Source organism: Ornithorhynchus anatinus, chromosome 13, assembly GCF_004115215.2.
Source record: "Ornithorhynchus anatinus isolate Pmale09 chromosome 13, mOrnAna1.pri.v4, whole genome shotgun sequence".
NCBI classification, from domain to species: Eukaryota; Metazoa; Chordata; class Mammalia; order Monotremata; family Ornithorhynchidae; genus Ornithorhynchus; species Ornithorhynchus anatinus.
Genome location: NC_041740.1, coordinates 1,809,032 through 1,835,781, shown reverse-complemented (window position 1 = coordinate 1,835,781; position 26,750 = coordinate 1,809,032). Strand labels below are relative to the sequence as shown.

Genomic DNA, 26,750 nt, shown 5'->3' with positions numbered 1-26,750 from the left:
CGCTGATGACGACGTTTCAGAGATGACTTAAATTTACATTTTGCTGAACCGTGGGGGGCGTGAAGGTTGAGGGGTCAAGGGAGAGGTGCTGGGGTGCTCGAGGTCTCCACATCAGCCCCCTTCCCTCCCCAGTTATTTTCAGCCTCCCGTTGTCACCGTCTTCACACCTGAAACTCTGCAGCCTCCGGCCTCCCGGGAATATCCTTATTTTATACTCTCCCAAACGCTTCATACGGTGCTCTGCGCCCGGGGGAGTGCTCAAGAAAAAGGTTACAGCGAAGCAGCCGTGGTGTCATGGCTAGAGCCCGGGCCTGGGAGTCGGAAGGTCATGGGTTCTAATCCCCGCTCTGCCGCTTGCCCGCTGTGTGACCTTGGGCAAGTCACTTCAATTCTCTGGGCCTCGGTGACCTCATGTGGAAAATGGGGATGAAGCCTGTGAGCCCCATGTGGGACAACCTGGTATCTACTCCAGCGCTTAGAACAGTGCTTGGCCCTTAACAAATACTATTATTAGTAGTATTATTATTACAGGGCCTGGCCCGTAGTAAGCCCGTAACAAACACTGTTATTATGATGATGATGATTGAACGAATGCTCTGCACACAGTAGGAGCTCAATAAAAATGATTGACTGACCGATTGACCGCCCCCCCAAGCCTCCAAAATAGATCCCCCCCCCTTCCTCCCTCCGCCCCAAACCCCAGAGCTAATGAGAGCACTAAAGGACGTGATTAATAGGCCCGGCGGCCTGCTCCCCAAAGACCCCAATCCCCGCCCCGGGAGCCATCCGGTTGACCTTCCCGGGTGATGAATGGGATGACCGCGAAGCTTCAGACGTGGCCGGCCCCCCCCACCTCCCAACCACCTTCGTCCTGGCAGCCAGAGCCTCCCGCCCCCCCGTTAAACAAACAAACTCGGCCGCTGACGAACCCGTCTCTTCCCCACCTCCGTTCCTTCATTCGACCGTATTTCATTCAATTAATTCAATCGAATTTATCGAGTCCTTACCGCGATGCAGAGCCCTAGATTAAACGTTGGGGAGAGGATGGTGCAACAGTAAACAGACACATTCACTCAGTCGTATTTATTGAGCTCTTAGTGAGTGCGGAACATTGGAGCGAGCGCTTGGGAGAGGACAACGGTTAACGGACGCGTTCCCCGGCCCCAACCCGCTCGACGGACTGACCGTTTCCAGGGAGAGCAAGATCCGGAGGGGGGGCTGGGGCCGTCCGGCTGCTTCCGAATCACGGAAGGCTTCTTGAAAGAGGAGGCTGTGGGGTGACTCCGGCTGCTCCCCTCCCCTCCCGTGCCACCTCCGCTTCCCCGGCCTACTCCCGGTGGGCTCCCTCCCTCCCTCCAGGCACGCGCCGGCCAGATTTAGAAAGCCTCCGGCCTTGACCCTCTGCCAAGGTAAGCAGGCCTAGCCGAGCTCACGTGCGTCCACGAGCTGGACCGAGGCCTGGGGCTAGCCCGGCCGCTCTCCCTGCCAACCGGCCCCTGGCACGGGGCCCCTGGCGTCCGGGCCTCCTCGACCCTCTGCCCCGTGACCCTTGACCCCGGCCCCTCCGGCCCGGTCCACTTGTCACCCTTCGGAAAGGGAGAAGAGTTGGGGAGTCCGAGGGGTCGACGAGGCCTCTGAACCCCCAGCCTGGGGTTCCCTCCCCGCCCCCCTCCACCCGACTCAAAGGGGCTCCTGGCCCTGGTGGGGGAGGGGTCTGCAAATCTGTACCAGTAAATAAATAAATAAATGGCGGTGTTTCGTTAAGCGCTTCCTATGTGCAAAGCACCGTTCTAAGCGCTGGGGGATACAAGGTGATCAGGTTGTCCCACGTGGGGCTCACAGTTTTCATCCCCATCTGACAGATGAGGGAACTGAGGCCCAGAGAAGTGAAGCGACTCGTCCAAAGTTCACCCCGCTGGCAAGGGGCGGAGCCGGGATTAGAACCCACGACCTCTGACTCCCAAGCCCGGGCTCTTGCCACTGAGCCGCGCTGCTTCCCCGGTGAGGGCAGAGTCCCCAGCTCAGGCCCATGTAGGGTAGGGATGTCTGGGCCGGGGGGCGGATTTCATCCCCTCGTTCATCTCGGCTCCCCCTGAAACTTGGGCGGGAGAGGGAGAGAGGATGGGGCGGTGGCGGGGGACGACTGTGACCTCTCCCCCCACCTTCTCCCTCCCTCTCTCCCCTCCTGCTGCAGTAGGACAGATGCCCAGCCCCCCCTTGCATGGAAAATGGGGAGGGGGGGAAGCCAGCAGCTGGGACTGGGGGAGGAGGAAGAAGGGAGGGGGAGGAGGATCGATAGCTCAGGGATATTTATTGAGCACTAACTTTGCGCAGGGCACTGTATTAAGCAGTTGGGAGAGTAAGATACCCACAAGATCCAAGGACTCCAGACCCCTCAGCTTCGGCCGGACCCGGAGATCATCAGGCTAATCAGTAGTCCCTCATGGGACGACCCCGTCTAACGGGGAGGGAGAACGGCTAAGGGACGCCCATTTTACAGATGAGGGAACTGAGGCGTAGAGAAGTCAAGGGACTTGAACGAGGTCACTCAGCAGGCCAGAGGTCCCCTGGCTCCCAGGTTTGGGGGTCTTTCCTCTAGGGCATGCTGAGCTAATATAGAATACAGCATGGCTTAGTGGAAAGAGCATGATCTTGGGAGTCAGAGGACGTGGGTTCTAATCCCAGCTCCGCCACCTGTGACCTTGGGCAAGCCACTTTTCTGTGCTTCAGTGACCTCATCTGGTAAATGGGGATTAAAAGTGTGAGACCCACGTGGGACACCCTGATTTCCCTGTATCTACCCCAGCACTTAGAATAGTGCTTGGCATACGGTAAGTCTTAACAAATGCCATTATTATTATTATTATTATTATTGTAGGCCTGCCATTTCCTGCATTAGGGGATACACAGCCCAGTTCATAGTCGACAAAGAAGTGAGGGCAGACAGGAGCCAAAGGAGACAGGATCTAACACCCTAAGACCTCCCAACCCCCATCTTGCAAAGGGCAGGTGGAGACAGAGTAATAAAGAACCAGAGCTTTCATCTGTTTATTGTTGCATTGTACTCTCTCAAGTGCTTAGGACAGTGCTCTGCACACAATAAGTGCTCCATAAATATGACCACTGAGGGAGGGGAGGGGGTAGAATGGAGCAGAGGGGGGCAGGAAGAGATAGGAAAAAGCAAGAGGCTCTAGCTAAGAGTTCCCATGGTGATGGAAGGATGCAGTGTCGCTCTAGCTATTGGTCCCCATGGCGATGGAGGACTCCAGGGATGCTCTGGCAACGGAGAGCCCTGGGGATGCTCTAGTTAAGTTTCCATGGTGATAGAGGGATGCAGGAATGCTCTAGTTAGTAGACGGAGGGCTGAAAGGACGTGCTAGCTAACAGTTTCCATGGTGACGAAGGGGTTCGGGGATGCTCTAGTTACCTGTTCCAGTGGTGATGGATGGATGCAGGGATGCTCTAGCTGTTGGTCCCCATGGAGACGGCTTCAGAGATCCTCAGGTTAGCGGTGTCTTCAGCAGTGGAGGCCTGCAAGGATGGACTAGTGAAGATGCAGTATATTCGATCTCGAGATTCCAAGGTGTGTAAGGGGACCCTAGTGACCAGTGGTCCAGGGCCCAGGCAGAACTGGGTCTAACTGACCCTCCGGAAGCGCTTTCTATACGACAGCTGTTGGAGACGTTTTGACCCACCGCTTTGTGAATTTCCATTCACCTCTCTCCTTCTCCGGGGTCGTTCTCTGGGGTTCTGTTTCCCAGTTGGGACCCGTCTCTTTCTTCCGGGAGGGTTGGGGGCGGGAAGGGAGGGCACCTCTCTAACAGTTGGGCACTGTGAGTCAGCATGCCGCTCTGCTGGGGCCGAGGTGTGAAGGATTTCCCTTCCTTTGGCAGTGCCCCTGACCTGCTGGGACACTCATCATCATCCCACCCCCTTCCTGCGGAAGAGGCTGGGGATGGTGGGGTGGGAAAGATGGTTGGGGAGACAAGGGGAGGAGGAGGAGAGGGAAGAAAAGGGGGAAAGAGGTGGAAGAGAGAGAAGGAGGGGGAAGAGGAGAAAGGAGGAAGAGGAGGAGGTGAAGGAGGGTCGAGGAGGAGAAAGGAGGAAGAGGAGGAGGTGAAGGAGGGTCGAGGAGGAGAAAGGAGGAAGAGGAGGAGGTGGAGGGTCGAGGAGGAGAAAGGAGAAGGGAAGGGGGAAGAGGAGAAAGGAGGGGGGAAGAGGAGACGAAGGAGAAGGGAAGGAAGAGAAAGGAGGAGGAGGAAGAGGGGAAGTAAAGGGCGGAGGGAGGAGAGGAAAAGAGAAGAGAGGAGGAAAAGGAGAAGGGGAGGAGAGGAGGAAGAAGAGAAGGGGGGTAAAAGGAAGAGGGAGGAGAGGAAACAGAGAAGGAGAGGAGAAGGAGGAAGGGGGATAAAGGAGAGGAAGGAAGAGAAGACGAGGAGGAGAAGGTGGGGGAAGGGGAGGAGAAGGAATAGGCGGTGGGGAAGAGGAGGAGAATTTCTGGGGCCTCTGAGGTGTTAGCTGGCTGGAAATGATTGGAAAATAATCTGGGAGATTTAGGACTAACCTACCATCCCTGACAGCGGGAAGAATGGGAGAGAGGAGCTCATGGTGGGACAAGAGGGGGAATTTATTGGGCTGGGCTTTCCCAGCCATGTCTGTCAACCAATCAGTCCATTAAACAATCAGAAGTATTGAAGGAGAAGCGATTGCATTCACAACCCTTTACTAGGTGGTTGGAAGAGTAGAGAAGCAGCATTGCCTAGAGGAAAGAGCCCAGGCTTGGGAGTCGGAAGATGTGGGTTCTAATCCTGCCTCCGCTACTTGCCTGCTGTGTGACTTTGAACAAGTCACTTAACGTCTCTGAGCCTCAGCTCCCTCCTCTTGTAAAATGGGGATTTTTAATACGTGTTCTCCTTTCTACTTACCCAGTGAGAACCATATGGGACCTGATGATCCTGCATTTACCCCAGCGCTTAGTACAGTGCGTGGGACATGCTAAACGCTTAATGAAGTCTTCTTCTTATTATTATAAGGAGCTTCCAGTCGAGTTTACAAACTATCAAAGCAGGCAGGGCCCTCTAGGAAGGATCAGGCCCGGATGGAAAGGCGGGAGTGAGTCGGGGAAGGCTTCTGGGAGGAGGTGGCTTCTTGGGGGGGGGGTCTCACTCGCTTCGCCTGCAGGGAAGGGGTGGGGACTCTTTGCCCCCCACGAAAGGATGGCAAAGGCGGCCAGGACCCAGGTGGAAAAAGGCTCATTTCTGCCCATCCCCAAGGCAGGAAGGGGTGACACTCGAAACTAGTCATCTTGGCTGCTTGGAAACAGGATGGGGCTGGGGCTGTTGGCTGGAAAGATTTATGGATTCTGTCTGGAGACCTGCAGGACTCCACCGCAAGCAAGCAAGATGCTGCTATTCTTAGCGTTTCGGCGGCCCTTTGATATTCCTTCCCCCTTTTTATTGGCCGGGCCCGTCGGGGGCGGGCCCGTGACGAAGCTGACTTCCAGAGAGGTTGTGTGACTCGACCAAGGTCACACAGCCAAACCGGGAGAGGGGATTTCTGGGCCGGGAGGCCCGACGGGCGGAGGTCGGCCAATGGGATGGCCGGCGAGGCGGGGAAGGGTTGAGTGACTTCACCAGCGGCCGGGCTGGGAGGCCCGGGAAGAAAATGAGCAGTTCATAATGATTATATTTTGTATTTATTTATTGGTTTTATTTAAATGTTCCCATTACTCACAGGCCTCTGGGCGCGGGGACAAAAATAAATACCACATGGAAACTAAGCCGGGAGCCAAAGAATTCAGCTTCTCATGAAAGAGAAGGGAAAAAAGCCCAACGAGGCGGGAAACGCAACCTCAGAAGGCCGTCTCGCATACACACACATGTATACGCGTGCGTGCAAACGAACACCCGGCCCCACAGGTCCGGGCCCCCCCAGGCCGATTTCCTGCAGGGGAGATCTGCCTCCCTCCCTGACATATGGGACAGCCGAACGCCCTCCCCATCGTCAAAGACCTACCGGAATCCCATCTCCTCCAGGAAGCCTTCCCTGACTGACCTCTCATCTCCCCACCCTATTTTCGCTCCTTACAGCCCCTCCCCGTCCCTGAAAATAACGGCATTTGCTAAGCGCTCGCTCCGTGCCAAGCACTGTTCTCAGCGCTCGGGGGGGGGGGGGAAGAGGGTAATCAGGTCATCCCACGTGGGGCTCACAGTCTTAATCCTCATTTTACGGATGAGGGAACTGAGGCACAGAGAAGTGAAGCGGCTTGCCCGAGGTCGGACGGCAAAGTGGCGGAGCCGGGATTAGAACCCACGTCCTCTGACTCCCAGGCCCGGGCTCTTTCCACTGAGCCACGCTGCTTCTCGTAGTCCCACCCCCTAGTAGCTGTGGTATTTGTTGAGCGCCTACTACGTGCCGGACACTGTACTAAGCGCTAGGGCGAGTACTTGCCAGTCGGGTCGGACGCGGTTCTTGCTCCACGGTCGGGGGGGGGGGGGGGGCATATTCTCGCTCCCCATTTCACAGTGGAGGCAGCTGAGGCCCAGAGGAGTGAAGCGACTTGCCCAAGGTCACCCAGCAAACCCGATTTTGCTCGGATCCACCCCAGCGCTCGGTACAGTGCGTGGCGCAGAGTAAGCGCTCCACAAATACCGTCACTGTTCCTTGCCCACGGGGAGCTTCCAGCAGTCGTTCACTCCTGATTTCCTAATTTGATGCTAGGTCGGGGCCCAGCTGGTCCATCCCCTGCCGTGGACTCTGTACTAGATGACTCTGTGCTATTGATTAGAGAAGCAGCGTGGCTCAGTGGAAAGAGCCCGGGCTTGGGAGTCAGAGGTCATGGGTTCGAATCCCAGCTCTGCCGCTTGCCAACTGTGTGACTCTGGGCAAGTCACTTAACTTCTCTGTGCCTCAGATACCTCATCCGTAAAATGGGGATTAAAACCGTGAGCCCCACGTGGGACAATCTGATCACCCTGTATCCCCCCAGCGCTTAGAACGGTGCTTTTCACATAGTAAGCGCTTAACAAATACCATCGTTATTATTGATTGAGGGCTTCACTGTGTGCAGAGCACTGTACTAAACTTGATGCAGGCAGGGAATGTGTCTGTTTCCTGTGTATCGTGCTCTCCCAGAGGCTTAGTACTTTACAAAGCAATTCAATTCAACGTATTTATTGTTGCGTGCACAGCTCTGTACTAAGCGCTTGGAAAGCACAGTGGGGTGAGTACAAGCGCATCGAAGGGACACGGTCCCTGTCCCGCAAGGGACCCGCACTCTTAATGGGGTCACGAGAAGCAGAGGGGCTTAGGGGGGAAAAGCCCGGGCTTGGGAGTCAGAGGTCGTGGGTTCTAATCCCGGCTCCGCCGCTCGTCAGCTGGGTGACCTTGTGCGAGTCACTTAACTTCTCTGTGCCTCGGTGACCTCATCTGTCAAATGGGGACGAAGACGGTGAGCCCCACGTGGGACGATCGGATGACCTTGTATCTACCCCAGTGCTTGGAACAGTGCTTGGCACACAGTAAGCGCTTTAAACACCGTCATCGCGATGAGTATTATCGCCCTTATTACGACCCCTCATGAGGTCGCTCAGTGCCGTACTAAGCGTCCAGCAGAGCTCACTTCAGATGAACAGGAAGGACAGAAGGCCCGAGCCGGGGAGAGGAGCCCCGGAGGACGGACGGCCCCTCCGGGGCCGGAGAATCTGGGAGTTTCCAGGCTTCCGGAGGTCTGGGGATTTCGAAACCGACGCAGGTTTCCTCCGGCACGGGGGACCCCCCTCCCCTCCGGACCCTCACCGGGGACCGTTCGGAAAAGGAGCGAGGCCCCGTCGCCGAAAGGGAAGAGAGACACCGGCAGCTCCCATCCATCTCCCTCTCTTTCTGGCAGAGGATGAAAGATCCTACGGGGTTTTTCTCCAGGGAATTCTTGCTCCTATTCTAAGAGCAGCAGGGAGAGGGATGGGGAGGTGGAGAAATCGCAGCCTGAAATAGGAAACATGATTCATCCTTCACCGCAGGGAAATCCAGAAACCAAGAACCCAAGTGAGAAGAAAGGGTGGAACCCCGATGTTGGCTTCGACTCTGGTTTGTCCCCAAGCTTTCCTTCCCTCTCCCTTCTGCGTCCCCCCGGCGCTTCGATTTGTTCCCTTTATTCCCCCTCCGTCGGCCCCACGGCGTTTACGTCCAAATCCCCCATTTATTCATTTATATTAAGTCCGTCTCCCCCTCTAGACTGACAGCTCGTTGTGGGCAGGGAATGTGTCTACCAAGTATAACGTTTTCTCTCCTAATCCCCGCTCCGCCACTTGCCTGCCGTGTGACCTTGGGTGAGTCACTTCACTCCTCTCTGCCTCTGTCACCTCATCTGTCAAATGGGGACGCAGAGCCTGAGCCCCACGTGGGACAACCTCATTACCTTGGGTCTACTCCGGCACGTAGGACAGTGCTTGGCACGTAGTAAGTGCTTAATACCGATATTATTATTATTAAGAGCGTGAGCCCCATGTGGGACAGGGACTGCGTCCAACCTGATTTGCTTGTATCCACCCCAGTGCTTAGTACAGTGAGCGGCACACAGTAAGTGCTTAACAAATACCACATATATTTATGAATACCGCGTATAACAATTACCGCGATAATCATCTGTATCGTAATTATTATTATTATTAAAGAGATTATTAAGAGAAGCAGCATAGCCTAGTGGAAAGAGCCCGGGCTTGGGAGTCAGAGGTCGTGGGTTCTAATCCCTGCTCCGCCGCCGGTCAGATGGGTGACCTCGGGCCGGTCGCTTCGCTTCTCTGGGCCTCGGTGACCTCATCTGGAAAATGGGGATGAAGACCGTGAGCCCCACGGGGGATGACCTGGTATCTACCCAGCGCTCAGAGCAGTGCCCGGCACCCAGAAAGCGCTGAAGAGATAGTATTATTATTAATTATTATTATTATCAAGTGGCAAAAAGTGGGTCCCTTAAAGCCCAGGCCGGAGATCTTTCCACTAGTCGGTGCTACGGTTCGCTCCTGCGGGCCGGAGCGGCCACGTGGCCTTTCACCTCGAGGGACAGAGGGGGGCCGGGCCGGACCCGGGGGTCCGGCGTCTCCGGCCAAGAGAGCAGCTTTGGCCGCCGAGGTCAGACCCGGGTCCGCGTGGGAGACGGGCTTGTTTCCTTTGGCGGCCGCGTGTGTGTATCTGGTGGACGCCACGGGCCGGGACGCGGGCCCGCAAATAAATAAAGAACGGGCCACCGACGCCAAGGGCACCCCAAGGCCCCGGGCCCCCCGAGGGGCGGCGGGGATGGAGGGAAGGGGGTCGCCGCGCCTCACCGGGAATTGTCGAGAGGAAAAACAGCCGGGAAAACCCTGGATTATCGGATTTCCGTCGTCCCCCGCCACTGTTCTGGCTGCTGGTTCTGCCCGGGAGTCTCTCTAGCCTACGAGTGGAAGGCCCAAATTCAGGGATCAGTCAGCTATTGGGGTGCTCTGGGCAGGAGCATTTACTGAGCGCCCCCTCGTAGTAATTCATTCGAGCGTATTTATCGAGCGCTTTACCGTGTGCAGAGCACTGGACCGAGCGCTTGGGAGAGGACGATAGAGTAATAAACAGACGCATTCCCTGCCCATAACGAGCTGATGATGTTTGTTAAGTGCTTCTATGTGCCCCACACTGCACTAAGCGCTGCTATAGATCCAAAATCATCAGGTTGGACACCGTCTCACACGGGACTCACAGTCTAAGTCGGGGAGGGAGAAGCAGCGTGGCCTAGTGGGTAGAGCCCGGGCCTGGGAGTCGGAAGGACCCGGGTTCTCATCCTGGCTCCACCGCTTGTCTGCTGTGTGACCTTGGGCCAGTCACTTCACTTGTCTGGGCCTCAGTTCCCTCATCAGTAAAATGGGGATAAGACTGGGAGCCCCACGTGGGACAGGGACTGTGTCCAACCTGATGAGCTTGTATCTACGCAGCGCTTAGTACCATGCCTGGCATATAGTAAGCGCTCCACCAGTACCATTTCAAAAAACCAGTACGACCTCCCCGGGGGGGAGGAAACTGAGGCCCAGAGAAGCGAAGGGCTTAAGCTCACCCAGCAGGTAGTGTCGGAGGCGGGATTAGAGCCCAGGTCTTCTCACTCTCAGGCCCCAGGCTCTCTCCGCTAGACCACGCTGCCATCCCGCGCCGGCGGAGCATCTTGGGTTGGCAGGGCTGGGGCACTGGGAGGCAATCGGGGAAGGCTTCCTGGAGGAGGTGGGCTTTCAGGTGGGCTTTGAGGCCGAAGAGAGCTGTGGTCCGGATGACTGGGAAGGGAGAGGGAGACTTCCAGGCCGGGACAGCAGCGGGAACAAGGGATTAGAGGTCGGAGAGACGACACGGAACCCTGCTCCCACCCCCTTCTTTCCCAGACCTCGGCGCATCTCCCCCGCTTATCTTTGATCGCAGAGATGGGAAGAGCCCCCAGTGAGTCATCTGTCCCAAACGGGGCCTGGGACTCAGAGGCTCTGGGTTCTAATCCCCGTTCGGCCGACTGCTGCGTGACCTCGGGCAAGCACTGTGCTCCTCAGTTTCCTCAACTGCGAAATGGGGATTCAATCCCCGTCCTCCCTCATCCTTAGGCCGCGAGCCCCTCGCGGGACGGGGACCGGGTCCCCTCTGAGGAACTCGCGTCTACCCCAGCGCTTAGGACGGCGTTCGACGCACAGCAGGCGCTTGGCAGATACCTTCAAGGAAGGGGGCTGTCAGAGTTCCCCCTCCCCACCCCATGCCAGGGGGAGCGTTTACTAGCCGGCACCCTCTCTAGCCCCCCTCCCCAGAGGTAGCTGAATGGCAGAGGCCGCCGGAGGCTGCGTCTAATTTATGAGGCACTTTAAGATGAAAGGGGCAGAATAAGTGTATGGTTTTATTATTGCATTTATAGGATCAACTGTTTTTATTGTTACCCAACAAGAAAGGATGAAAAGAAAGCCGTGAGCCTAATTGGAAACAGCCCAGCGGGGAAGAGGACTTCTCGCCCTGTTTGTTTCGACTCTGCCAAGGATGTCTTTTTTTTTTTTCCCCCCTTTCCGATGGTGCCTGTTCAGCGCTTACTACGTGCCAAGCACCGTACCGAGCACCGGGGGAGGAACCAGATCATCCGGTCCCGCATGGGGCTCCGGTCTCGGCGGGAAGGAGGACAGGCGTCGAATCCCCGACTTGAAGCCGAGGGAACCGAGGCGCAGAAAAGCCAAGTGGCTTCCCCGAGGTCGCACAGCAGGCAGTCGGCGGGGCGGGGACGAGGACCCATTCATTCATTCATTCCATCGTATTTCTTGAGCGCTTACTATGCGCAGGGCACTGTACTAAGCGCTTGGAATGGACAGTTCGGCAAGAGATAGGTCCCCTTCGCCTTTCTGGGCCTCAGTGACCTCATCTGGAAAATGGGGTTTAAGACGGTGAGCCCCAGGCTGGACGGGGACTGTGTCCGGCCTAATTTGCGTGCGATAATAATGTTGGTATCTGTTACGCATTTACTATGTGCAGAGCACTGTTCTAAGCACTGGGGGAGATACAGGGTCATCAGATTGTCCCCCGTGAGGCTCACAGTGAATCCCCATTTTACAGATGAGAACTGAGGCCCAGAGAAGTGAAGTGACTCGCCCACAGTCACACAGCTGACAAGTGGCAGAGCCGGGATTCGAACCCATGACCTCTGACTCCCAAGCCCAGGTTCTTTCCACTGAGCCACGCTGCTTTTCTAGTACAGTGCCTCAGTGCTTCAGTGCCTCAGTGCCCATACAGTGCCTCACTCATAGTAAGTGCTTAACAGATAACCTAATTATTATTATTATTATTTAACCAACACCATTAGTATTATTTTTATTTTGTGGAGCAGGGACTGTATCTGAACTGATTAGCTTACGTCTACCTCAGTGCGTGGCTTAGCAGAAAGAGCCTGGGCTTGGAAGGCAGAGGGCATGGGTTCAAATCCTGTCTCGGCCACTTGTCAGCTGCGTGACTTTGGGCAAGGCACTTAACTTCTCTGCGCCTCAGTTCCCTCATCTGTAAAATGGGGATGAAGACTGTGAGCCCTACATGGGACGACCTGATCACCTTGTATCGATCCCAGCACTTAGAACGGTGCTCGGCGCATAGCGCTTAGAACAGTGCTCGGTACACAGTAAGCGCTTAACGAATACCAACATTATCATTATTATTATAGTAAGCGCTTAAATACCATTATTATTATTAAAGTGCCTGGCACAGTGTAAGCACTTAACAAAATGCCATTATTATTATTATTCTTATTATTGTTCTTTAGGCCTCAGTTCCCTCACCTTTAAAATGAAATGGGGGGGTGAGGATTAAGACTGTGAGCCCAATGTGGAACAGGGATTGTATCCAATCTACTGACTTTATCCTGGGAAAAGCAGCATGGAGTAGTGGCTGGACCCCGGGCCTGGGAGTCAGAAGGTCGTGGGTTCTAATCCCGGCTCCCCTCTGTGTGATCTTGGGCAAGTCACTTCACTTCTCTATGCCTCATCTATTAAATGGGGATGGAGAGTGTGAGCTCCATGTGGGACACATGTCTGTGTCCAACTGGATTTGCTTGTATCCACACCAGTGCTCAGCGTCTGGCACATAGTAAGCACTTAGCAAAGGCCGTAATTATTCATTATTACAATTATTATTACTACCCCAACGTTTAGGACACAAAAACGCCCCCCAACAACCCTGGCCAAGGTGGCGAATCGCCCCACTGGCCGCCGGCACCCCCAACCCGACCACCCCCCCCGGGTTTGTTTGTCCGCCACCTTCTCCCGGGGGCTGAAAGTTTTCCGTGGGCCGACCTCTAAAGCCTGGCCCGCTCCCGGCTCCAGTCCAGTGGCCCCTAGAGCGCCGGCCAGACCCGACCCAGCCGGAGGAGTCCAAGACAGAGCCAGGGCCAGGCCGGAGCTGCTGTCCACCTCTGCGGCCGCCGGCGGGGGACCTTCAGATCTCCCCCTCTACCTGACCGGCCCAGCCAAGATCAGACGGACCCGTCCGGGACCGGGGCGCGGAGGAGGGTGACCAGGAGGAAGAGAGGGGTTTCCAGGCCCAAGAGCCCAGATCGTAATCACCAGTCAGATAAACAGGACACCTACTTTGCACAGAGCACTGTACTGGATGCTGTGGAGAGGCTCGTAGACTTAGTAGACGCCGTCCTTGTCCTCGAAGAGCTGGCAGTCTATTATGTGCAGAGCACTGTACTGAGCGTTTGGGGGAGCGCAACAGGAGACACGGTCCCTGCCTTTGAGGAGCTGAAAGTCTACTGAGGGCAGAGAACGCTGTAATAATAATGTTAGCAGTTGTTAAGCGCTTACTATATGCAGAGCACTGTTCTAAGCGCTGAGGTAGACACAAGGGAAACGCGTTGTCCCACGTGGGGCTCACAGTCTTAATCCCCATTTTACAGTTGAGGTAACTGAGGCACAGAGAAGTGAAGTGACTTGCCCACAGTCACACAGCTGGCAAGTGGCAGAGCCGGGATTCGAACCCATGACCTCTGACTCCAAAGCCCGGGCTCTTTCCACTGAGCCGCGCTGCTTCTCACTGAGCGCAGATGAGAATCAGATAGGGTTAATAGACGTGATTTCCTGCTCTCAAGGAGGTGATAGTCTATGGTGTCTTGAGCTTCGTACTGAATACTTAATACAGAGCTGGGCGCATAGTAAACGTTCAATAAATGTCACTTTTTCATGGCATTTATTAAGCACTTACTACGTGCCGGGCATTGCACTAAGCACTGGAGGAGAAGCAAGCTAATCAGGTTGGAAACCGTCCCGCTCCCAGCTAGGGCTCACTTTCTCAATCCCCATTTTACAGACAAGGACACCGAGGCCCAGAGAAGTGAAGTGACTTGCCCCGGTCCCACAGAGGACACGCGGCGGAGCCGGGACTAGAACCCACGGCCTTCCGGCCCCCAGAAGTCTTCGGGGGGAGAAGCGGGAGGAGCTGCCCAGGAAGATGCTGGGAAACTCTCCCCAGTTCTCCTCCTTAGTGTCGAAAGGCAGCGTGAGGAAGACTTTTCAGCTTCCCCTCCCTCCCTCAGGATGGCCTAGCGGACGGAGCCGGTCCTGGGAGTCAGAAGGACCTGAGTTCTATTTCCGCTCCGCCTCCCGTCTGCCGTGTGACCTCGGGCGAGTCGCTAGACTTCTCTGGGCCTCAGTTCCCTCATCTGCAGAATGGGGGTGAAGCCCGTGAGTCCCACGCGGGACAGGGACCGGGTCCAGCCCGATGAGCTTCGAATCCACCCCAGCACCCAGTACAGTGCCTGGCACGTAGTAAGCGCTTAACAAAGACCTCAATTATTACTACTGTGATTGTTATTACTGCTCCAGGCCCGGACCGCCTCCCATCTCCCACGGGGACTCGGGTCTCCAGAAGCGGATTTTGATCTCCGGGAGCTGGCGACAGGGTCTCTGCCCCAGGGAGCCGCTGGCCCTATTTTCTGAGCGCCGGGTTCTTGCGGGCTCCGCTGGCACGCGGAGGCGGCCGCGGCCTTCACGGCCCGGGACCGGGGCTTTTCTTCTGAGGCTGGCATTGATCTTTTATTCTGCAGTCACTCACTCGTTCATTCTCAGCTCCACGAAAGCCACATCAGAGTCCCGGCTCCCGGCAGCTACACACACAGAAAGGGACTTGCAACCAAACCCGAGACGGCACCGTTTATTCCCGATTTCGCCTCCTGCATCTTCTGCTCCTCCTCCTCCCCTTCTGCTAGGCTCAGCAGGAACTACGCGTTCAGACCTCTGGGTCAGGAAGGAGGTAATAATAATAACACTAACAATAGTAATGTTACTATTAGAGGTCATGGGGTCGAATTCCGGCTCTGCCACTTGTCAGCTGTGTGACCGTGGGCAGGTCACTTCACTTCTCTGTGCCTCGGTTACCTCGTCTGTCAAATGGGGATGAAGACCGTGAGCCTCACGTGGGACCACCTGATGACCCTGTATCTCCCCCAGCGCTTAGAACAGTGCTCTGCACATAGAAAGCGCTTAACAAATACCAACATTATTATTATTATTATTAGAGCCTGGGCCTGGGAGTCAGAAGGACCCGCGTTCTCATCCCGGCTCCGCCCCTCGTCTGCTGTGTGACCTTGGGCGAGTCATTTAGCTTCTCTGTGATCTCAATATAGAGATTCTCTAGACCGTAAGCTTGTCGCGGGCAGGGAACGTGTCTGTTTATTGTTCTGTCGTACTCTCCCAAGCGCTTAGGACAGTGCTCTGCACCCAATAAGCGCTCGGTCAATATAATTGCACGAATGAATCAATTCTCTGTGCCTCAGTGCCCTCATCTGTAAAGTGGGGATTAAGGCTGCGGGCCCCACGTGGGATGGGGTCTGCGTCCAACCCAATTACGTTGTATCCGCCCCAGTGCTTGGAGCAGCGTTGGGCACGTAGTAAGCCCTTAATAAATACCGCGATTTATTATTATCGAGGAGGCAGGGGGATGGACCGGATGACCTCTGGAGGGCCCCTTCCAGCCGAGGGTTCTCGGATCCTCTGACGGAGAGGTGGCGTGATCCTCGGGAGCAGAAAGATTGTCTGTCCACCTCGGCCGGCCAGCCAGTCTCCCCCGCGTCTGACCCCCGGCCCCGGCGCCGGCTACACAGTTCCTCCTTCTTTCCCGCCACGCCTCCTCCCCGGGGCCTAGGCCTCTCCTTGCCTCGTCCTTCGGGCCCCACTCCGGAGAGCGGAGAGACGAAGGTCAGCCGGCTGGCCTCTCTCGTCCACCCGCCCCAATGGGGCCATACCTCTGCCCGTCTGGGCCGGGCATCGCCCGTCCTGCCGGTCTGCGGGTATTTGGTATCGCCGGAGACGGGCAGAGATGCCCCGGTCGTTGGTTCGAAGTTGTGCCGAGGGGCCCGGGCCCGGGAGGGTCGGGGGCGTCGGTCCTGCGAGCCTCCCCTTCCGTGGGACGCCCCCCAACCCCCGGTCCGTGGGGAGAGGACGCGGGCGGCAGACAGAGCCCCAACTGTCCAGGAGGTGGGCTGATGCCAGCAGGGCTTCAATGCAGGTATTTGAAGAAGGTTTTAATGAGGCTGCCTTCTAATTAAAAGCTTCCCTGCTGCCCCTTCCCCTCCCCCGGACCCTGGCTCGTGGAGGTGGGGGGAAAGAGGGAGGCCGGATCCGTGGGAATCCGGAGAGACGGCCGCGGGGGCGGTCAGTCGTCAATCAATCGCGTTTATCGAGCGCTTACCGTGCGCGGAGCACTGTACTGAGCGGTTGGGGGGAGTCCAATAGAACAGTGTGACCGACACATTCCCTGCCCACAACGAACTTACGGCCTAGAGGGTCTCCACGGGTCCTCCCCTCTTCTTGTCCCCCTACTTGGGGCAGGGGTCGGGATCACCCCACTTCAGAGGCCGGAGGGGAAGTCCCTAAATTGGGAAAGGGACCTTAAGTTTGTTGTGGGCAGGGAATAACGTCGACTATTTCCGCCGTATTGTACTCACCCAAGCGCTCTGCCCAGAGGGACAGACTGTGAGCCCGGCTCTAGACCGTAAGCTCCTTATGGGCAGGAGACACGTCTGCTAATCGTGGTGTTTCGTAGGCTCCCAGGTTCTTAGTACAGTGCCCCGAACATAGAGTAAGGGTTCGATAAATAGTGGTTGAGGGGGCGGGGACGCCCCGAGGGTCCGCGGACCTGGGTGTCTGCTGGGCTCCGAGTAGCCCAGTGTTGCAGTCCGGTGACCGAGGAAAACATCCCTCCCCTGCCCTGCCTTTTCCGGCATCTTCCGGCTCCACAGTCTAGCCTCAGTCCCTCCCGCATTCAACCACAGGTCTGTGATCCGGCCTCCGTCAGTCTTTCCTCCATTTAGCCAGAGGAGCGGGACGCCCCGTCCGTCCTCTAATCTGCCATCCCGGCTCGTCCTGTCCACCCCCCTCCCTGTCCATCGGCTCCCAGCCCCAGAGGCAGCCTCTCCCCGTGCCCCCTCCCCCGTGGTCTATTTCACAGTGCTCTGCACACAGTAAGCGCTCGGTAAATACCGCACAGTGCTCTGCACACGGTACGCGCTCGGTAAACCCGATCGAATGAATGAGCGGAGGAGCCGGCTTTAAGGTCGGGAGCCGAGGAATGCAGGTTTAGGACCTGAAGCAGCCTCCCCGGGGCCTCCTTTTCATTTCTAGAATTCGTGGGTTATTTTTATTTTCCTTTCCGCGCAGTTTTCTCTTGGCCGCCGCCGCCAGCGGCCTCAAAGGCCACGGTGACATCACGGCGACCACAGGGGGCAGGAGCCGACCCTTCCGCACGGCCGGCCTGTCGCCGGCGGGGGTCTGGGGGCCCTCGCTGGGACCCCAGAAAAACATCCCCCCGTTGGTTTGTTTTCCCCGGGGATCTGCCGGCTTAAATGGGACACTGTCTGTGCTCTCCGGGCGAAGTTTTCCAGGTCTTCATGGACGTGCTGGGGAATCTGTGGCCTCCACGCCTTGCCAAGTCCCTGGTGTTTGTTTGTTGAAGGGTCAGTCTGGAGTCCCAGGGGCTCCGGTTGGACTTGGGGGAGAGCTGGTGTCCCCCTTTATCGAGGACCGGCAGCACAGACCGTCCACCCCCGCCGGCTCGGCCCCCCGGCCCGGCGCGTTTCTCGCTTGGACGCTCTGTCCACTGTGGGCGAGACCGGGGGGCCGGGCCGGTGGGGGTGGGGGTGGGGGGGAAGCCTCTAGATGCGGCGGGAGAGATTGCAGTTAGACATCAATAATTGTGGAATTCGTTAAGCGCTTACTACGTGCCAGGCACTGCGCTAAGCCCTCGGGTGGATACAAGCAAATCGGGTTGGACACGGTCCCTGTCCCACGTGGGGCTCGTGGTCTCCATCCCCATTTTCCAGATGAGGTCACTGAGGCACAGAGAAGTGAAGCGACTTGCCCGAGGTCACCCAGCGGACGAGTGGTGGAACCGGGATTAGAACCCAGGTGCTTCTGACCTCCCAGGCCCGGGTTCTACCCACCAGGCCACACTGCTTCTCTGGAAGGGAGGCCTGTCTGTTTTGGAGGGGCCTGGCAGAGGCAGGGGCATGGACGAATGACCCCCCCCCCATCGAGTCCTTGATCCGGAGAAGCGGATCATCCTTCGATGGTTTTGTTCAGCCAAATGTTCCAGTCCCCTGCCTCCAATCGGGAAGACACCAGCTAACCCAAGGGGGAGTAGAAGTGGGTGTGGGCTGGGCTGCAGGGCCATCTCAGGCTCTCAACACTCACCTCCATGGGATGACCTCCCTTTTGTCTCCCTTCTTACTCTACCTTTCTCTCTCCTCTTCCTTTCTCTCTCCACTTTCTCCCTTTCTCCTCTTGCCTCTTCCCCTCCCTTTCTCCCCTTGCCTCTTCCCCTTCCTTTTTCTCCTCTTGCCTCTTCCCCTCCCTTTCTCTCTTCCCCTCTTCCTCTCCCTTTTTCTTGCCTCTTCCTTCCTTTCTCCTCTTCCTCTCCCTTCTGTCTCCCTTCTTCCTCTCCCTTTCTCTCTCCTCTTCTGTTCTCTCCCCTCTTCCTCCCTTTCTCCTCTCCCCTCTTCTCTTTTCCCTCTCTTCTCCCTTTCTCCCCACTTCTTCCCTTCCTTCTCCTCTCTTCTTCTTTTCCCCTCTTCCTCTCCTCTTCCTTTCTCTCCTCTCCCTCTCCTTTCTCCCCTCTTCCTTTCCCTCTCTCTCTCTTTCCTCCCTCTCTCTTTGTCCCTTTCCTCCCCCCACCTCTCTTTCCTCCCCCTTTCTCTCTCTCCCTTTCCTCCCCCTTTCTTTCTCTCTCCTCTTCCTCCCTTTGTTCCCCCCTTCTCTCCCATCTCCTTCTCTTCCCTCTTCTCCTTTTCTCCTTTCCCCTCTTTCTCCGTCTCCCTCACTTATCCCCTTCTGTCTCCTCTCTTCTCCCTTTCCCCTCTTCCTCCCTTCCTCTCTCCCCTTCTTCTCCCTTTCTCTTCCCTCTCCTCTCCCTGACCCCCTCCCGTTCCTCCTCTCTCCCTTTCTCTTCTCCCTCTCTCATTCTCTCTCCTCTTCCTCCTTTTGTCTCCCCCTTCTCTCCCATCTCCTTCCCTTTCCTCTTCTTCTCCCTTTCTCCTCTCCCCTCTTTCTCTCTCTGTCTCTCCCCACTTATCCCCTTCTGTCTCCTTTCTCCCTTTCCCCTCTTCCTCCCTTCCTCTCTCCCCCTTTCTCCTCCTCTTCTCCCTTTCTCTTCCCTCTTCCTCTCCCTGACCCCCTCCCATTCCTCCTCTCTCCCTTTCTCTTCTCCCTCTCTCATTCTCTCTCCTCTTCCTCCTTTTGTCTCCCCCTTCTCTCCCCTCTTCTTCTCCCTTTCTCCTCTCTCCTCTTTCTGTCTCCCCCTCTTATTCCCTTCTGTCTCCTCTCTTCTCCCTTTCCCCTCTTCCTCCCTTCCTCTCTCCCCGCTCTCCTCTTCTCCCTTTCTCTTCCCTCTTCCTCTCCCTGACCCCCTCCCGTTCCTCCTCTCTTTCCCTTTCTCTTCTCCCTCTCTCATTCTCATCTCCCCTCTCCCTTTCTTCCTCTCCCCTCCACTCCCGCTTCAAGGCGCCCACAAGCCCCCCCCCCTCCCCAATCTCCATCTCTGGGGCAAATCTCTGGCCGCCCGTCAAGGTGGCGAGGCCCGGCTTCAGTCTGGATCAAGGCGTTCCACGCTGGACAGATGCTCCTTCTCAGAGGAAAATGGCAAGACTGCCCTCTTCTAGACCGTAAGCTCCTTGCGGGGAGAGAGCTTGTTTACCAACTCTGTTATATAGTACTCTCCCAAGTTCATAGTACCGTGCTCTGCACGCCCAATAAATACCAGTGATTGATAGATTGAGAGAGGGTGCTTAATAAATACCACAGTTAGTCACGCACGCACCCAAATACCACACGTGCGTGTTCATGCCAACCCCCTCTAGACCGTAAGCTCGTTGTGGACAGGAAACGTTTTCTACCAACGCTGTAATGCTGTACTCTCCAAAGCGCTCAGTACGGTTCTCTGCACAAGATAAGCACTAAATAAATAACACGGGATGATGATGGCGATGTTGATAAAAGTCCTCTAGACCGTAAACTCGTTGTGGACGGGGAATGCGTCCACCGACTCTGGTGTACTGGACTCTTCCAAGCCCTTAGTACAGGGCTCTGCACACGGTAAGGGCTCAGTAATAACACCGATGATGATAAAAGTGTAAACTCGTTGCGGGCCGGGAACGTATCTGCGAATTCTGGTGCGCCGGACTCTTCCAAGCGCTCACTTCACACGGCGCGCAGTAAGCGCTCGATAAATAAAATACAATTGATTGATTCCTGCCCCGTCTAGCGGACCCAGGACAGATGAGGCTCTCAGACTGGGTTTTGGCATCTTTAATCTCTGGCCCCTCTCCCCCTCCCCGGTCCCCGGGGACGTGTAGCGGCTGTCTGTCCGTCCGGTCCCCGCCCCCCGGCCAGCCGCACCGGTGGGGGGGTTCTGCGAGCGGCGCCCCCCGCCCCAGGGGCCCGGGACCCCCCGGAGGGGCGCCACTGTGGTCCTCAACCAGTCCCGGGAGCGCCTCCGTGCCATCCGGTCTGCCCTCCGGGCCCCCGGACGCCGCCCGGTCCCTCGGCCTCGTCTGGGCCCGGGCCCGGTGGATCCGCTGGGGTCGGGGAGGCCTACGGGGGCACGGGGCCCCGCGGGGTCACATGACCGTCTCCCGCTCCTCCTCGTCCTCGGCCAGCGGCGGCGGGACCGGGGCCCGCTCCGCTCCGTCCAGTAGGCCCGGCCCGTTGAGGAAGTCCTCCGGCCCGGACGAGGGGGCCGAGTTCTCGGACACGGAGCCGTTCTTGACGTAGCCGGGCAGGGAGCGGTGGCCGTTGAGGGCGGCGGGCCCCAGGCGGGTGCCCAGGGGCAGGCCGCCGCCCCCGCCGCCCCCGCCCCGGGGAGCCACGTTGGTGACGCTGGTGTGCGAGACCATGGGGCCGTAACTGTACGTGCTGCTACCGCTCCGGGCCTTCCGCTTGAAGTCCAGCGCCAGCGTCCAGCGGCTCCATGACTTCTTGATCTCCGCCTGGACCTGGGGCCGGGGGTGGGAGGGTGGGGCGAGGTGGCCACGGCGTCAGAGGGTCGGCCAGACCGAGCATCCCCGGGGTCACCGCGGAAAGGATGTTGTGGGTGGGTTTGTTTTATGGTACTCGTTCGGTGCTTACTACGTGCCGGGCACTGTTCTGAGCGCTGGGGTAATACTGTTGGTATCTGTTAAGCGCTTACTATGAGCAGAGCACTGTTCTAAGCGTTGGGGGAGATACGGGGTCGTCGGGTCGTCCCACGCCAGGCTCACAGTTAATCCCCATTTGACAGATGAGGTAACTGAGGCACAGAGAAGTGAAGTGACTCGCCCACAGTCCCACAGCTGACAAGTGGCAGAGCTGGGATTCGAACTCATGACCCGTGACTCCCAAGCCCGTGCTCTTTCCACCGAGCCACGCGGCTTCAGGGTCACGAGGTTGGACACGGTCCATTGTCTCACAGTCGTACCTCCCATTTTACGGAGGAGGGAACTGAGGCAAGGAGAAGTGACTTGCCCAAGGTCGCCCGGCAGATGCTGATGGTGTTCGTTAAGCGCTTACTATGTTCTAAGTGCCGGGGTAGATTCGAGCTCATCGGATAGGACACGGTCCCTGTCCCGCGTGGGGCTCCCAGGGAACCGAAGCAGGGAGAAGTGAAGCGACACACGGCAGGCAAGTGGCGGAGCCGGGACTGGAACCCAGGTCCGTCCGGCTCCCGGGCCCGGGCTCTACCCACTGGGCCGTGCTGTTCGTGTGTGTGTCTCTCCTCGGGGTCAGCGTCCCCGGTTGCCCCCCGGGGGGTCAAAGGGCCTACCGGGGTCTCTCCCGGGGTGGGCGTTTGTGGTGGGAGGTGGAAGGGAAGTGGAGCAGGAGGAGCGGGGTGGGGAGGAGGGCCGGACCCCACCCCCCGCCCCTGGGGAGCCCACCCCCCGACCCCCTCACCTCTCCGTTGCAGAAGCAGTAAATGATGGCCACAAAAAATCCCTGTGCAAAGAGGAACCAGGCGGAGCCGGTCAGAGCCTCTGGGAACGGCCTTCCCGTTAGCACATCTTCCTGTCTCCCGGAAGCCCCCTTCCTCCTCCTCCTCCTCCTCCAGGAAGCCTTCCTGAGTGACCTAGGGGCCGGGAGCCCACCCTACTCCCTTCCCGGGGGGAGTGGGGACGGGCAGGACGGGAACCGGGCTCCAGCTCCGGGACCACTCCCCCTCCCACCTCCATCTTCCCCATCGCCGTAGTTCTGCCACTAGCCCCGCATCTCCAGTATAAGTCGATACCCCTCCTTCGTCCCTGTGGCCTCCAGGGGTGGCTCCGAATGGCTTTCAGAATCCGGCTGCCTCCCCGCCCTTCCCCCCCGACGTGGTTTATGGCTCCCCTCTGTCTCCCCGGCGGGAGAAATCGGGGTGACGCCCCCCCCCCCCCGTCCTCCCCCGGCCCCGCGAGGCCGAGCTGGGCCCAGTGACGAAATCCCGCGGCGCCCCCGGGCCTACCTGGAAAGAATTGAAGAGCATTTCATAGTGCATCTGAACTTGCCAAAGGGTCCCTGATACGTCCGTGTACGGCAACGCCATGAAGACGATGTAGTGGACTCCGAAGAGAGGCATGAGCACGAGGGTAGATTTCAGCAGCTTCCTGGAGGCGGCGGGCGACGGCGGAGGGCGGGGAGGTCAAGGGAGAGACCCCCCCCACGCCCCCCTCGGCCCGAGCGGCGGCCTTCCGGCTCACCGGCGGCGGCACCCCCTCGCCCCGAGACAACCCGGAAAGAGGACGGATTCCCCCACCGCCTCCCCCCTCTGCCTCGTTTGCCCTCCTCCCGCTGCCTCGTTTCTTCCAGAAGCGTGGCCTAGTGGCTGGAGCCCGGGCCCGGGAGTCACAGGGATCTGGGTTCTAATCCCGGCTTCGCCACTTGTCTGCCGTGCGACCACGGGCGAGTCACTTCACTTCTCTGGGCCTCCGTTCCCTCCTCTGGAAAATGAGGATGAAGACGGTGAACCCCACCTGGGGCAGGGACTGTGTCCAACTGGATTACCTCATATCCATCCCAGCGCTCAGTACAGTGCGCTTGACACACAGTAAGCGCTAACAGATACCAGTATCATTATTATTATTACTTCAGAATCTCAGGGCCACATTGATGGAGCAGGTATGTCTTTGCAGAGCAGGTTGGTGCCTTGAATTCCCAGTACGGGAGGGATGGAAAGGGGTAAGGGGTGGGGAGACCGGTGCACGGTGTAAATGATGGTATTTGTTAAGTGCTTTCTGTGTGCCAAGCACTGTTCTAAGCGCTGGGGTAGATACAAGGTCATCAGGTCGTCCCCCGTGGGGCTCAGAGTCTTCATCCCCATTTTACAGATGAGGTCACTGAGGCGCAGAGAAGTTAAGCGGCTCGCCCAGAGTCACACAGCTGACAGGGGACGGGTGGGGGGCGGGGAGGCGGGGATTCTCACCGATATTGTTGTCTCGTGTCACATCTCCCTGCATTGGTCTCGCGGAGCTTGGTTGCGAGGACTCTGATAATGTTGATAAAAAGAATAAAGTTTACCTGCAAAAGAAGAACGGGGGTCGGGGTGGTGACTGGGGGCCAGCTGGGTGGGGGGGAGCCCGGCCAAGACCCCCACCCACCGACCCGAGGGGAGTCCCGGCCGGGGCCCCCCTCCCTGGCGTCGAGTACAGTGTTCCGCACGCGGTGTGGAGCCCGGCGGGGCGAAGGGCCGCCGTGTGGAGGAGGGGTGGGGCCGGGGACCATCGGTGGGAGGGTGGGGGGTGGAGGGGGTCTCGACAGGAGAGGGGTCAGCTGGCCGCGGAGGTAACAATAATAACTGGCGATCGTCAAGCGTTTACTACGTGCCAGGCACTCTACTGAGCGCCGGAGTGGAGCCCAGCAAATCGGGTCGGGCACAGTCCCCGTCCCACGTGGGGCTCACGGTCTCCGTCCCCGTTTTACAGGTGAGGTCACCGAGGCCCGAGGAAGCCAAGTGACTTGGCCAAGGCCACGCGGCAGACGACACCACGGAGACAGGCCGGGAGGGGGGATGAGAGGGGTCAACTCCCACCCCCCGACCCCTGCCGGACGCCCCCTCCTCCAGCTCCCCCGGCCCATCTTGGCAGTCGGCGGTCTCTGGCTGCCCTCCTTGGTCGCCCCCTCGGCGCTCACCACGATAGCTGCCAGGATAGGCACCTGCACGATCCATTTTAAGTTTCCCGCGCTAAGGTCCCAGCACCTGGAGAGAGGTTTCCCAGCTCGCCGTCAGACCCGGGAAGGCTGGGGTGGGGGGCTGCCCCGGGGAAGAGGGCACCCCCATCCCCTCCCCCAACCCCCGCCGGGTCGCCCCCTCCCCACCCCCGGCCCCCAGCCCCCCAGCCCGGTTCACTCACTCGGTGTCAGCCAGGGTGGCTCTCACGCTCACCCAGATGGCCACGAACACGGCAGGAAGACCTGGGGACAGAGGGGGACGGGGGGGGCGGCGGGATGCGGGGCGGGGAGGGCAGGGAAGACAGGGGGCCGGAATCACCATCTGCCACCGGGGAGAAGGAATCCATTCCTCCGTTCCCCCCCCCCCCGCAGCCTCAGTTTCCCCATCTGACTCGGGGGGGCGGAGGGGGCTGCGGCCAGCCGGGTGGCTCACAGCCGGGTCAAAGGTCAGGTGGATTCCCGCTCATTCGGTCGTATTCTGGAGGCACTGACAGCGTGCGGGACGCTGTACTGAGCGCTCGGGTCAGGGCGGCCAGCGACCTGGAGCCGTGCGCCGACGGGGCAATCGCAAAATGACCCTGGCGCACACGGACACGCGCCACACGCCCCCCCCCCCCCCCCCCCGACTCCCAGAGCTGGAGAGGGAGCGGGCCCTGTTGGGTGGTGTAGAGGAGTCAGTGACTTCTATAGTATCCACATTGTACGCGCTGTGTGCAGAGAGCGAGACACACAGTGTGTACAATGCAGGTTCTATACAGTCAGGCGGCACCGGGGAGGGCACGGCCGACCCCCTCCCCTGCGACCCCAGGCCATCCCCCGGTTCAGCGGAGCGGGGTCGGGGAAGGGTCTCTGATAACCCTGCCCCACCCCCGCCGGGTCCGCGCTGGGCTGAGAGGAAAGAGCCTCAAACCGCAGCAGGAGGGATGGCGGTTAGACTGAAGGGAGAACTCCCCGGGAAGCGGCGTAGCTTCATAATAAGAACCGTGGTGTTTGTGAAGCGCTTGCAGGGTGCCAGGGACTGTACGGAGCGCTAGGGTGGATACGAGCGGATGGGTTAGACACAGTCCCTGTCCCGCGTGGGGCTCCATTTTACGGATGAGGCCCAGGGGAGTGAAGGGACTAGCCCAAGGTCACGCAGCAGACATGCGGCGGAGCGGGGATTAGAACCCACGACCGTCGGACTCCCAGCCCCGTGCTCTAGCCGCTACACCGTGCTGCTTCCCACTTAGTCCAGTGCTCTGCACAAGGTAAGCGCTCAGTAAATACCATTGAATGGATGAAGGTGGGGCAGAGGGTCACGCGGGACGCTGGTTTGGGCCTCCGATGGAGGTCAGAGAAGCAGCGTGGCCTAGTGGGTGGAGCCCGGGCCTGGGAGTCGGAAGGACCTGGGTTCTAATCCCGGCTCCGCCACCCGTCTGCTGGGTGACCCTGGGCCGGTCGCGTCACTTCTCTGGGCCTCGGTGACCTCATCTGGAAGATGGGGATGAAGGCCGTGAGCCCCATGGGGGACAGGGACTGTGTCCGACCTGATTACCTTGTATAATGATGATAAAATGACGGCACTTGTTAAGCGCTTACTACGTGCGAAGCACAGTTCTGAGCGCTGAATCTACCCCAGCGTTTAGTACAGTGCCTGGCACATAGTAAGCACTTAATAAATACCATTAAAAGAAAAAAAAAAGATCCTGCTTCCTTTCTATAGGAAACACTTCTCCAGCCCAAAAAGCAGGGTCCACCCGCCCCCGGCTTTGACCCCGGGGGACCTGAGTCCTCCGGAGGTCATTTAGTCCACGCTCCTCTTTTTGGTTTTGGTTTTTATAATGGCGTTAAGCGCTTACCATGTACCCGGAATCGTACTAAACGGTGGGGTAGATCCAAGCAAATAGGGTGGGACACAGTCCCTGAGGTGAAATAACTTGCCCAAGTGTGTATGTGTGTTTGTGTGTAGGTTTGTGTGCATTGAGGGGGTGGAGGTTATGTCTGTGTGTTGAGGGGGGCTCTGTGTGTGTGTATTTTGGGGTGGGGGGGCTGTTGTGCCCACTCCCCGGGCCCTGGCGTCCCTCGACCCCGCGGCGGCGAAGGTCGGGGACACAGAGCCACGGCCTCTCCGGGGTCCCCACGGGGTCCCCAAGGGGTCCCGGCGGCCGCTCGGTCTTCAGGGCGCGGGGTTTGGGAGCGGACCGGAGCGGAGGCCAGAGAGGAGGAGGCCGGGAGGGTCCGGCCCGGCACCCCCCAGGCCCCCTCCACACCCCCGAAAGCCCAGGAGCGGCCCGTCCACCCGCAGGGGCTATTCTAGGGACTCCCCGGCCCGGGCCGGCCCACCGCCCACACCCACGCCCTCGCCCACGCCTGAAAGGGCCTGTGTGCTCCTCTGGCACGGCCGCCCCGACCCGCAGCCAACGTCAACACCCCCATCGCAAACCCCTAATTCCCGCGGCCCGCCCCGAGCCCACCGCCGCCTGCTGGCCCCCCGCCACCCGCCGGACAAACCTGCAATTAAGGCTGACGCCATCGCCCGCCGGGGCTCGTGGCCGCCCATTCCACAGGTGGGGAAACCGAGGCCGGGGA

The 26,750-nt window shown here is 58.5% G+C and overlaps 1 protein-coding gene and 1 non-coding gene across 6 annotated transcripts in view; both read right to left on the bottom strand.

The window, feature by feature from the left end:
• Positions 1 to 20,300: 20,300 nt before the first annotated feature.
• PTH1R (parathyroid hormone 1 receptor) overlaps positions 20,301 to 26,750 on the bottom strand; it is a 58,508-nt gene continuing 52,058 nt past the window's right edge. For all 5 annotated transcript variants that reach the window (XM_029077297.1, XM_029077294.1, XM_029077298.1 and 2 more), the window contains exons 9-14: positions 24,365 to 24,425; positions 24,144 to 24,210; positions 23,437 to 23,531; positions 22,480 to 22,621; positions 21,936 to 21,977; positions 20,301 to 21,001 (exon numbers count right to left, since the gene is read on the bottom strand). In XM_029077297.1, coding sequence (XP_028933130.1) covers positions 20,627 to 21,001; positions 21,936 to 21,977; positions 22,480 to 22,621; positions 23,437 to 23,531; positions 24,144 to 24,210; positions 24,365 to 24,425 — 782 coding nt within the window. In that variant the 3' untranslated portion in view covers positions 20,301 to 20,626. The remainder of the gene's footprint in view (positions 21,002 to 21,935; positions 21,978 to 22,479; positions 22,622 to 23,436; positions 23,532 to 24,143; positions 24,211 to 24,364; positions 24,426 to 26,750) is intronic.
• On the bottom strand, positions 24,861 to 24,943 carry MIR460 (microRNA mir-460). The gene has a single exon (NR_034689.1). It is a non-coding gene; the product is annotated as a microRNA mir-460 (primary transcript).